Below are 12,822 nucleotides of genomic sequence, written 5' to 3' on the forward strand. Positions count from 1 at the left end.
TGGCTCTGAAAGGAAGCGGAAGTTGCTGCAGCCTCGAAAGGAGGTCGTTCTCAGCACAGTAGTGTATTCCGCAGCTCAGTGGGATGTCTAGCAACAGTATGGCAGATCCGCGGCGTCCCAACCGCATTCTCAGGTCAGGCTGCAGTGTGGGGTTGGGAGTTGGCATGGTAACCTCACGACTTGGGTCCGGAGTTGCTGTAGAACGGAAGGAGATTGAACGGACAAGTCACGCACGATGACACGTGACTTGCCCGGGGTCACTATGGCAACATCGTAACGAAGTATCGAGTTGGGGGTGGGGGTGGTCTGGTTACTGTCGTTTTAGGGACGGCGAGTGAAAAATCGCATAGGCTATGCGGCGGGGAACACGTCTTTTCATGGTAGAAAAGGGAGACTACTAGAGACAAATATTGCGAAAGGGCAGATAGTTTCAAACGATCAAAGTAGGCCCTGAATCTACGGCAATAATACCCATGAGTAATATGGTGAGAGCAAGAGGTTATTTACATATTCGTTTAATTTTGAAAGGTTGGCCTTGCTAGTTATAGGTGGGTCTGCAAATATATATATATATATATATATATATATATATATATATATATATATATATATATATATATATATATATATGTATATATATGTATGTATGTATGTATGTATGTATGTATATATGTATATATGTGTGTGTGTGTTAAGTGTGTATGTATGTGTGTGTGTGTGTGTGTGTATGATGCATGCATGCATGCATACATGCATACATGATGTTTGGGTATTTGTTTTTGTATTATAGTTGTGCTTTTAAAGTTGTAGCAAGTTTGGCAGAATCTCATCTGCCATCATCAGGCTTCTGTATTGTGTTCGTCTGTGTTCGTCAATACAGAAGCCTGATGATGGCAGATGAGATTCTGCCGAAACGTTGCTAAAACTTTAAAAGCACAACTATAATGACGTGGGAAAATACCCAAACAAAGCTGAATACCATACATGTAAGTACCCGCGAAAACTTAAGAATATATATATATATGTATGTATGTATGCATGCATGCATGCATGTATGTATGTATGTAGGTACACACACACACACACAAAATGAAATGATAACAAGAGATAGAGGTGGGTTTTTTTCTTTGTTGCCCAGTTCTTTTAACTCTAGCGTAACTACTTTTAGTAGTACTAATTGATGACTATGTAGAAAGGCCCAGGGATACTTAATATTACAACTTCAAAGCAAGGATAAATTGTTACCTGAATAAAGCCTGGGAAAGCATAACATAGTTTGATATGGCTAATTTCAAACTAAAGCTTCAGTTTAGAGAAAAATGCATTGGTATATTGAAATAGGATAGGCATGGCTCAAGTCCTTTTATTTTAAAAGTGCATTATTAAATTATGAGTAACTTTATGTTTGGTTGAGGTCTTGCTATACTACTTGATATGCATGAGGGAAGAGGCAATATACCTTAGATAAAATGTGGACATATTTTTTCTGCATTATAGAATACATGTAGTGAAGTTTAGTAAAAACAAAAACTAGTAATTATGGCTTGAGTTTCAGGAAGTACATTGGAAAACTGAATGAAGAAATAAAGTGGAGTGGTTGTTTGCATATGAATCTGTAAAATAGTATTGAAATACATTTTCATGATTACATTTAAAAATCCATTATAAATGCATATCAAGAAGGATGTGAAAAGGTGGGGAAGGGTGATTTAATCCCATGCTCTGCTCATCACAGAGCTTTAGATTCCCAATGAGAATGCAGGAATTGCTTTTGTTATTCTGAAGAAAGTTAACACCCACCCCTTTTAGAAGAATGAAATATTTCAGGAAACATTAAAAAGGCAGAATATTATATTTCCCTGGATGAGAAAAGAAGAAACATGTTTTTAAAGACAAAGCAGCTCTTGCAGCTCCCTGGCCCCAGCAGATATTTGGTGTCCATTGAGGACTGAGGCAGCCTATCTACAGAACAAAAGACCTCAGCTCCAAGGTGATGGGATTAAGACATGACCCTCCAGGACATAATAGGATTATCTATGGTATCAGCAGAGCTCACCACATGGCACAACCAAGCCCCTTCATTACATCAGCCTAAGGTTCAACCAACCTTAATTCAGACAAACATGACTCCACATGGGAGTCTGCAACCAATAGAATACATGCCCTTGCCACAGGAATAGGAAGCTCAAGTTCAAAGCCCAAGAGAGGGTATAAATGACACTCACTCTCCACTCCATGTGGTGAGCTATTCAGGACTTCAAACCCATGTGGTCCTGTTCACCATTAAACAATCCTTCCAAGCAGCCTCCGTGTTTCCAGTGTCTTTCTCCCTACTTGGAACTGAACCTAGATGGACATTTCTTCCAACAATTCCAAAGCACTCCTAATGTTCAAGTGAAATTTAATCTCATGACTTCAACTATCAGATCTGATCCTGATAATCATGTTTGTCTTATCTGAAATTAAGATAATGTACAACATGATTTGTTTTTGCCATAATAGTCACATTTTTCCAGTAGTTTTTCTGGGTATTATTTTTGTTTAATCTCAAAATTTAAGAAATAACTAAGAGCAGATGGTGGTAACTAATTCAGTAATGCCAAGTGCAGCTGTAGAAATATACCCTTGTTAAACAATGTAGTTAAATTGGGCTACTACAAATTAGATTGTACAATCATATGTGTGATAACTTACGGCTATACCAATTGATTTTAGAAGGATTTATATCCAAGTAAGTGTACAGCAAGTTGCAAATTTGTACTAGATTTGCAATCTCTCTGCATTGAGATGTTTTATGATTAAGGAGTAATCTGTACTGCTGCTTTTACTCTTTTCTGTCAAGCAAACTTTTGAACAACCTGTGGGATGTCCAGGGCATACAACAAACTAAATAGGCCAACATAGTAAGAAGAAAGAATAGAAAAGAGCTCTATATCTTTTTCATGGTTTTTATTTTAAAAAGCCCCTTTGGTCAAGGGAATCCAATAAAGAGAGATAATGCAACTTGATTTCTGGCCCTTAAATGTTAGTTTTGCCTACACAGATAGGCTTTGGTTTATGTCTATTCATTCAGTGGCCATTCAAAGTTACAGTGGCACTGAAAAACTACACCACAAACTTACAACCAGCACTTGAAGCTGGTTGCCTACACAGATAGTACTTGGTTTACATTCGTATGTTCATTAACCATTCAAAGATACAGTGGTGCTGAACCCACTGGAACTATGGACTTACAATCAGCCCTTGAAGTTCCAGCTGTTGCAGCATCCCTATGGTTGTCTGATAACGATCTGGGAGCTTGGGTGCCCAGCTCACAATTATGACATCACAGCAAGCCACATCATGTGATTGCCATTTGAGGACTTTTATGCCAGTTTTGCGCAAACTGTCAATGGGAAAACTGGCAGGGAAGCTTGCAAGTCGCTCCAGTAAGTAATTTTTTTCTGCTTTTTTCCCCAGAGGAGCTCATTATGGACTATGAGATCCCAGAGATCTCGTATTCTATAGCAGGGGTCCCCAACCACGGGCCGCGGACCGGCACCGGTCCGTGAAACATTTCCTACCGGGCCACCGGTTTGCTGGGCGCTGCCATCTTGTTTGACGAGAAAGTGCTTCCAGGTGAGCTTTTCCGATTGGAAAGCAGCGTTGGGTCCTGAAGGAATCCTCACGCCTTAGTTTCATCGAAGGGGGCTTCGAACGAAACTAAGGCGCGAGGATTTTTTCAGCACCCAAGGCAAGGCGAGCCGAGCGACCGTCCCAAAGCCGTCCCAAAGCGAAGCCCATCGACAAAGGTACAAAGGAGGAGTTGAAGGTGGCGGGAGAAGCGGGGACGGCTGGCTGGCCGGTCGCCGGCTCGCCTTGCCTTGTCATGCGTGCTGATGCCGGTGCACGGGTCGCGGATCATTTTGTGATGCCGTACCGGGCCACGGCACAAAAAGGTTGGGGGCCACTGCTCTATAGTACACTTGGGGCCCACACCAATCTGCTGGTGCTTCCTAGTGCCTGCAGTGCCTCCTGTGGCACCTGCACAATTCCTCCTGTGCTCCTTACTTACCTTTTCTCACTCCAGGGATTACAACAGAAACTGGGACTGCCTGGATTGCCATCATTCAGCAATGCAATCTGGTGATGTCATGTTTTACACCCACAACATTTAATGAAGGCAGTCTTGGTCTGATTGCCTAAGTACTACCTTTGTGAGCCTTACATATTTACACAGTTACACTTACACAGTTAGCCAGTAATTCATAATATAGTTTTTATTATACTATTTAATATACTAGATTACACTTTAACAACCAGAACTGGGACTAGCAAGTCTTATCATTAAGGGAAATGGTCACTAAGTGAAACTACAATGTTTATATTCTTACTCCAGCTTTCCTTTATTTACAGAGCCGTGAGGGTCATAAATGTGAGGATTTGTAAAGTTACTTTTTCATCACTGCCGTAACTGTGATGGTCTCTAAACAAGGCAATCGCTAAATAAGAATTCCTTTTTTCCTTCCATTCAATCATGTTTGATTCTTGGATATTGACTGGAAAAGTCTCTCTAGTTTTGTTGGCAAGGATTTTCAGAAGAGGTTTACCATTGCCTCCTTTTTAGGATTAAGAAAAATGTTTAGACCGAGGTCATCCAGTTGGCTTTATACCTAAGGCAGGACTAAAACTCCTGGTTTCCCAATTTCTAGCCTGATGCCTTAATTACTACACCAAACTGGCTCTCAAACAAAGACTACCTGTACACAAATTTTATAGAGTTTAATTTAATTTACTCATAATCTGTTTTTCTTTTTTGTCCATATTAAAACAAGACTCTTCTCCTATTGTTTGGTCTTTATTATTTGAAGTGGTTGAAACAGAATAGCCTTAATTAAAATTTAGAGAGAGAGCTTTCTGCAGTGTGCTGAAGTTCACTTGGGGAAAAATACTGAATATTGATACCATTTCTTTTTTTTTTTTTTTGAACTTGTATGAAAGTTCTATTTTTTGCAGGGAAAGCAGAGTTTATGTTTTGCTCATCACTTCAGAATTGTTGCTAGAAATATTTATTTTGGGTTTGAATACAATGTAATTCTTTTGCTTTTCCTTATGATGAATTTTTATTTGCAGATACAAGCCTCCAACTACAGAAAACAACCCTACTTTAGAGGATCCTACACCAGATTATATGAATTTGCTAGGGATGATTTTCAGCATGTGTGGCTTAATGCTAAAAGTGAGTATTAGAATACCCAGGTTTTGACTGAAACATCAAGAGCTGAACAAATCAAGTAAAATGTTTTACTACTTACATATTATTATACAATTACTGAATTGCTATTGGATATTATAATCCTAGCATTTTTCAATAAAATCTGGATTATTTGTAATTCCAGGTTTCTTTCTTTCTAGGGTTAAATAACAGATAACAGGTAATCAGAGTTGGAAGGGACCTTGTAGGTCATCTAGTCCAACCCCCTGCCCAAGCGGGAGATCCTACACCATTTCTGACAAATGGCAGTCCAATCTCTTCTTTAAAGTCTCAAGTGATGGCGCTCCCACAACTTCCGAGGGCAAGCTGTTCCACTGGTTGATTGTTCTCACTGTCAGAAAGTTTCTCCTTATTTCCAGGCTGAATCTCCTTGTTCAGTTTCCATCCATTATTCCTTGTCTGGTCTACAGGCGCTTTAGAAAATAGCTTGACCCCTTCCTCCCTGTGGCAGCCCCTCAAATATTGGAAGACTCCTCTCATGTCTCCCCTGGTCCTTCTCTTTACTAGACTAGCCAAGCCCAGTTCTTGCAACCGTTTGTTGTATGTTTTAGCCTCCAGTCCCCTAATCACCCTGGTTGCTCTTCTCTGTACTTTTTCTAGAGTCTCAACATCTTTTTTATAATGTGGTGACCAAAACTGGATGCAGTACTCTAGGTGTGGTCTTACTAAGGCTTTATAGAGTGGTATTAGTACTTCCCTTAATCTTGACTGTATCCCTCTGTTAATACAATTTAGGATTGCATTAGCTTTTTTGGCTGCTGCTGCACACTGCTGGCTCATATTTAGCTGGTTGTCCACTAAGACTCTAAGATCCGTCTTACAGTTACTGCTATTGAGCCTGGTTTCACTCAGTCTATAGGTGTACTTTCGGTTTTTCTTGCCTAAGTGTAGGACTTTACTTTTCTCTACACTGAATTTCATTTTGTTGGATACGGCTCAGTGTTCTAGTCTTTCAAGATCCATCTGGATCTTAAGCCTATCTTCTTGGGTGCTAGCTATTCCTGCCAGCTTAGTATCATCTGCAAATTTGGTAAGTTCCCCTTCTATTCCCTCACCTAAGTTGTTAATGAAGATATTGAAGAGTACTGGGCCTAAGACGGAACCTTGTGGCACCCCACTGCTTATTTCCCTCCATGTGGATTGATTACACAGTATTTCTCAGAAATTTTTCTGCCAACTTTCAAAGGCTGACTAGTTACTATTGAACTTTCAGCAATAAATTAATAGCTTAATGTTTCAATTCATATTGATTTGGAGTTTATTTTTAACAGTTTTAGCTAAATTTATATAGGCTGTTGGGTATGTATTAGTGTAAATTATTCAAGAAGAAATCAAAACTGACTTTAAAATCTGTATAAGCATTGTGGGGCATTATAGATGATAGAATAGTTAAATGAAATTCCTTTCATTAGAGGAATGCTTTGCTATCTATGCTGCAGGAAATATACATAAAGATATATCCTGTGCAAGGACTCTTTTCATTAATTTCAGTTTGACTCTCCCTCAGGGATCTTAACTGTGCCTACAGGATAATGTGTCTTCTGTGTAAAAGTGATATACCCATTACTGGTGATAGTACCATCATATATCATTGTTTTTGAAAATATATGTAATTATTTTACAACAACTCATTCAGATCTCAATTCTAGATTAAAATATCTAAGAGTTTAATTGTATCAGATCACTTCTTAGCATTAACAGACAGATACATTAATAGTAATTCAACTGTTCTGAATGGATGGCCTGCACAAAATAGCAATTACAGTAATGTAATTGAGAAACCATCATCAGGTTAATATATATAGAAATTCAGTTTAATTATGAGATACCGTATTTTGCCGGTGTATAAGACATTACTTTTTTGCCCTGAAAACATGCCCAAGTGGGGTCGTTCTTATACGCCCGCAAATACGGTATATCCACTGCCGGCTTTGGATGCTTGTGGACGCAGCGAAGGCGCCTCTGGCTTCCCCGGATCCCCTGCCGTCGCTTGCCTGCCAAGAGCCTCCCCGCCCTCTGAATCAGGTTCGAATCCCGCCGCCTCGCCTGCCCGAGGCTGCAGCGACTGGGGGAGCGAGAGCGTGGGTTGCTCCTGTCGCCCAGGCAGGGCCATGTGAAGGCTGCCCGCCTTCCTGCTCCTCCCACGGCCCCTGCCACTCCGCCTTGCCGCTGCAGCCCCAGGGATTTCTGGAGGGCGCTTCCGGTGACCCGCCGGGATCATTTGGCTGACCTAGCGGACGCGCGTTGCAAGAGGACTCTGTTGCGGAAAGCCCGAGGGACTCCGCCGGAAGGGCCAGCGTTTGGAGTAACGCCTGCCTACTCCGAGACACGCTCCTTTAGACAGTCTATCTAAGAGAGTTCAAACATCCTTCACTCCCAACACAGAATAACATACACACTGTGTAAATATTGGATGATTAGTTACCGTATTTGCCGGCATATAAGATGACTTTTTTGCCCTGAAAAACATGCCTCCAAGTGGGGGTCGCCTTATACGCCCAGTCGTCTTATACGCCGGCAAATACGGTAAATTTAAGTCTTACTCAGTATCATTTATTTGATCCTCAATCATCAGCATCTTTCTTTTTACAGATGACCAAGGCATTATTCACATAATAGTAGTCCACACCTGTAATATGAAATCTTTTAACTAAAATAATCTTGAGGGGGGGAGGGAGGAAGAGAGAGAGAGAGAGAAAGAGGGAGGGGGAGAGAGAGTGAGAGAGCACTTTGCATGAGTTTCTATTTGAGGTGACACTATACAAAGTTTAGGAAAAATCCATAAAGACCTACATTGTAATAACGGTGTATTGAAATGTGGTTTTCACAAATAATAAAATTTCTATCTGAATGTCTGTAACGATTCTCAATCATTTAGGTTATGGTTGTCTCAATTCTGAATGTGTTAATAAAATGTTGAATAACCATTGATGTCTTTTTCTAGTCTTCCTTAGAAGTTCTGCAGTACTCGTTCTCAACATATGTATTTTTCTTGTTAAGATTATTAAATCACACAACTTCATATGTCAAATATATTTCTTTTGAAATTAGAATTTTCAGTTTATATTTATCATTGTTAATGGCATTTAATTCAATAGAACCAAGTGAAAAAGTCTGAGTTCATTAATATGGCTTTATTTTTGTCATATGTATTCTATAAGTAACTTTGTCATGATTATGCTTTAGCAATATTTATTAATTTTTAAAACAGCAGGCTGTTCCTGAACTCATAGGAAAAGAAAGTGGAATATTTATAATATTGTTAAACTTTAATAACTCTGATGTATCTGTGATACACACCTGTATTATGAGGTTCTCATAATATTTTTCCATGGTGTTTGCAGTTAAAGTGGTGTGCTTGGATTGCTGTCTACTGCTCATTTATCAGTTTTGCCAATTCTAGAAGCTCAGAAGACACCAAACAGATGATGAGCAGTTTCATGTAAGCCGTGTTTTTACTTCTTTCAGACTTGTATTATGTCTGATTTGCTATGGTATTCATTTCTGAATACATAGGTCTTGCCCTGGAAATACTTTCTCAGGAATGCTAATTACAAAGTTCTCAAAATTCCAAATAGTCTACTTGATCAAAAAGCTTACTGATTCTTGGTTTTCTTTTGATTTGAGTAGCTTTCCCTCTGATAGTGACTCATTTTATAATACTTATGTTCAAAGTAAAAGCTGTTTCGCTTTTCAACCAAGTGTAGCCTTGATGCTTCATGGTAGATTGATAATTGAACCTGCCTTCACTTCCTCCTTTCTGCTGAGTTTATACTCCTTTAATAGCAGTGGGGTATATCACCCACTGATAAGAAAAATGGCCAAATAATGGAATCTAGAAGACTACCTTTTGTGGTAATCTTTTATTAGCTTCTGTTGCCTGAGCATCTCCATTTGCCTCTTTTCCTCTAACATGTATATGAGGGATTCAGACAAATTTGCCTACAGACATTCACATTCTACATGTGGAGAATAATAACCTAAGATTATAAATCACCACAAGCTCCAGGTCACCTCAGTGATCTGATCTCCAGATATTTTCATATTTATTTCTACAGTGAGGAAATGCCTGAAAATATCAATGCATTTGAAAATTAGATCACTTGGGAGACTCAGCTTGCTTATTCAATTTAAACTCTTTGTGAAGCCTTAACAGGGCTGCTTTTTATTCCCCCCCCCTGCTTATTTCATCCTTATTCAGTTTCCTTCCTTCCATTTTTTTTCTTCTCTTTCCTTTACAATGCAACTACCAACTACCTGTATTTCCTTCTTTCTTCTTTTTTTGCTATTTTATAAAAAAAATATTTGTACTCTTATTTTTGTACGAGGAAGTTTTCTGTGTATAAGATTTATGTATGTAGATACCGTGTTTCTCCAACAATATGGCCTCCCCCAGTAGGAAGTTCCAGCATGTTTTATAGGCATAAAATCAAATTAAGCCCCTCCCCCCAAATTAAGGCCTATATTAAACATGCAAAATGGGGGAGAATGGTGGGGGGGGGGCTTGCCGTTAGGAAGTACTTTTGTTGCATACCCGGATATGGTGCTGCCTGCGTTGACTTCGGCGTTGGTGGGGCACTTCGTATCGGGAGACCTTACGCTACCGTTGCTTTCCCTTCTCCCTGTGTTGCCGCGGTGTTTAGAGCAACGCCGCGGCATTTGGCGCAGCCACACGCGGCCAGCCAGTGCTCCTCCCTGCAACCGGAGCCCGGCGGAGACACTCGGCTTCAGGCGCTCCTGTCGCAGCCTTCCCTTCGCCTTCAAAGGCAAAGCTAGTTCTTTTAAAAACGATGCCCTACTATCAGTACGACAAAGCCTCCCCTGCCCGAGAGGGCAGCCCAACCCCATGTGGGGAGGCAAATCTCCCGGAGCCGCAGCGCAGGATTGGCCCACCCCGGGAGAAGCGTCCAGCCACCATCCCTGCCTGGTGCCAGGCAGAGCGCGAAGAGCTTCGCCTGGGGCACCCAGCACAGCTGACAGGCGGGTCCTCCTGCCCGGCGGTAGAGCTCTCGCCAAGACAGCGAGCGCCTCCCCACCGGGCCCTCCGCTCATCCCGCCAGGGCCACGCCAGGGCTGGGCAGAGCCGGGAAAGTGAGCTGCGGGTCCGCACCTGCCTGCCAAGCGAAAGAGCCGGGCCAACCCGAGCTTGGCTTCCTTCCCAAGTCCCTCCAGCCCGAACCCAAAGGGGCCACTGGGAGAGGCTGCCCAAGGCAGTGATAGCGCCTACCCGTCCACGGACAGGGAGGCGAGGTGACGGCAGCGCTGCTTCCCTGGCCGACAGGTCCAGCAGAGAGAGCCCCAAGCCACCTGTCCTTTCCACCCCTCACCCAACCCGTCCCCGTCCCCACGCATCTCCAAATGCGCCGGCAGCTCCAAACGCAGCAGCACGGGCATCGGGCAGAGGCGCTCACTCAGCGGGGCTCAGCTCGGAGGAGGAGGACGTGGCGCAGGCCGTCGCCTTGCCTCCCTGTCCACAGATGGGTGGGTGCTATCACTGCCTCGGGTGGCCTTTCCCAGTGGCCCCTTTGGGTTCGGGCTGGAGGGACTTGGGAAGGAAGCCAAGCTCGGGTCGGCCCAGCTCTTTCGCTTGGCAGGTGGGCGCACACCCACAGCTCGCTTTCCCGGCTCTGCCCAGCCCGCACAGCTCTGGCGGGATGAGCAGAGGTATTTGTTTTGTGAGCCAGTACTATTAGGCAGATAGTTGAGGCTTCAAGGGCAAGAAGTGTTCATTTAGTTTCTCAGTTGCTAATTATTGCTGAGGAAAACACTTCAAGAAATAAATTGAGTTTGATGAGCAAATGTATTTTTAATTTGACTACCTATTTTGGAAAGTTGGGATAACTGTAATTAATTTTGATATTACTGTGGATAAAATGTTAAGGATTCTACATTAATTCTGTCACTACTCTCTTTTTTCCAGGTTGTCTATTTCTGCTGTAGTGATGTCCTATCTTCAAAATCCTCAGCCCATGTCTCCTCCTTGGTGAAAAGATAACACTTTTCTTTAAAACTCATCTTCCCAAGTAGATAGGTTATCCTGTTCAAAGTGAAAGGTTTTCTTACACAACATAAATTTAATTGCACAGGTATACCATTGCAGCATATTGGGAATATTTACTTTGCTATATCAATAAAGTAATTATTGTTAAATATGCATTGGCTACCTTGCGAAATTTTCTTAACATGTTAAGAATGCATTTTATTTGAGTATAACTCTGAGCCAAGCCTATATAAACAAAGAATTCTCAGTGTATTTCCTGGACTATTAGGAGGATCTGCTCCAAAGAAAAAAGAATCAGTGTGGTCCAGAAATAAGTTTATCATCAATGAACATACACTGCTCAAAAAAAATAAAGGGAACACTTAAACAACACAGTATAACTCCAAGTCAATCACACTTCTGTGAAATCAAACTGTCCACTTAGGTAGCAACACTGATTGACAATCAATTTCACATGCTATCGTGCAAATGGAATAGACAACAGGTGGAAAGCATAGGCAGTTAGCAAGACATCCCCAATAAAGGAGTGGTTCTGCAGGTGGTGACCATAGACCACTTCTCAGTTCCTATGCTTTCTGGCTGATGGTTTGGTCACTTTTGGATGCTGGTGGTGCTTTCACTCTAGTGGTAGCATGAGACAGAGTCTACAACCTACACAAGTGGTTCAGGTAGTGCAGCTCATCTAGGATGGCACATCAATGCGAGCTGTGGCAAAAAGTTTTGCTGTGTCTGTCAGCGTAGTGTCCAGAGCATGGAGGTGCTACCAGGAGACAGGCCAGTACATCAGGAGACGTGGAGGAGGCCCTAGGAGGGCAACAACCCAGCATCAGGACTGCTACCTCCGCCTTTGTGCAAGGAGGGACAGGAGGAGCACTGCCAGAGCCCTGCAAAATGACCTCCAGTGGGCCACAAATGTGCATGTGGCTGCTCAAACGGTCAGAAACAGACTCCATGAGGGTGGTATGAGGGCCTGACGTCCACAGGTGGGGGTTGTGCTTACAGCCCAACACCGTGCAGGACGTTTGGCATTTACCAGAGAACACCAAGATTGGCAAATTCACCACTGGTACCCTGTGCTCTTCACAGATGAAGGCAGGTTCACACTGAGCACATGTGACAGACGTGACAGGGTCTGGAGACGCCGTGGAAAATGTTCTGCGTTTGTGGGTCAGTAATGGTGTGGGGTGGCATTTCTTTAGGGGGCCGCACAGCCCCCCATGTGCTCGCCAGAGGTAGCCTGACTGCCATTAGGTACCGAGATGAGATCCTCAGACCCCTTGTGAGACCATATGCTGGTGTGGTTGGCCCTGGGTTCCTCCTAATGCAAGACAATGCTAGACCTCATGTGGCTGGAGTGTGTCAGCAGTTCCTGCAAGACGAAGGCATTGATGCTATGGACTGGCCCACCCGTTCCCCAGACCTGAATCCAATTGAGCACAGCTGGGACATTATGTCTCTCGCCATCCACCAATGCCACGTTGCATCACAGACCGTCCAGGAGTTGGGGGATGCTTTAGTCCAGGTGTGGGAGAAGATCCCTCAGGAGACCATCTGCCACCTCATCAGG

At 42.6% G+C, this 12,822-nt stretch overlaps 1 protein-coding gene across 1 annotated transcript; it reads left to right on the forward strand.

Moving 5' to 3' along the window:
- WDR83OS (WD repeat domain 83 opposite strand) lies at positions 1-11,408 on the forward strand. Its single transcript, XM_026681488.2, has 4 exons — positions 1-133; positions 5,113-5,218; positions 8,599-8,696; positions 11,175-11,408. Exons 1-4 carry the CDS (start codon positions 84-86, stop codon positions 11,239-11,241), a joined length of 321 nt encoding a protein of 106 aa, XP_026537273.1. The 5' UTR covers positions 1-83; the 3' UTR covers positions 11,242-11,408.
- Positions 11,409-12,822: the final 1,414 nt, after the last annotated feature.

Source organism: Notechis scutatus, chromosome 2 (assembly GCF_049901735.1).
Source record: "Notechis scutatus isolate UNSWTSFEM ecotype Mainland chromosome 2, rNotScu1.2, whole genome shotgun sequence".
Classification (NCBI taxonomy): Eukaryota; Metazoa; Chordata; class Lepidosauria; order Squamata; family Elapidae; genus Notechis; species Notechis scutatus.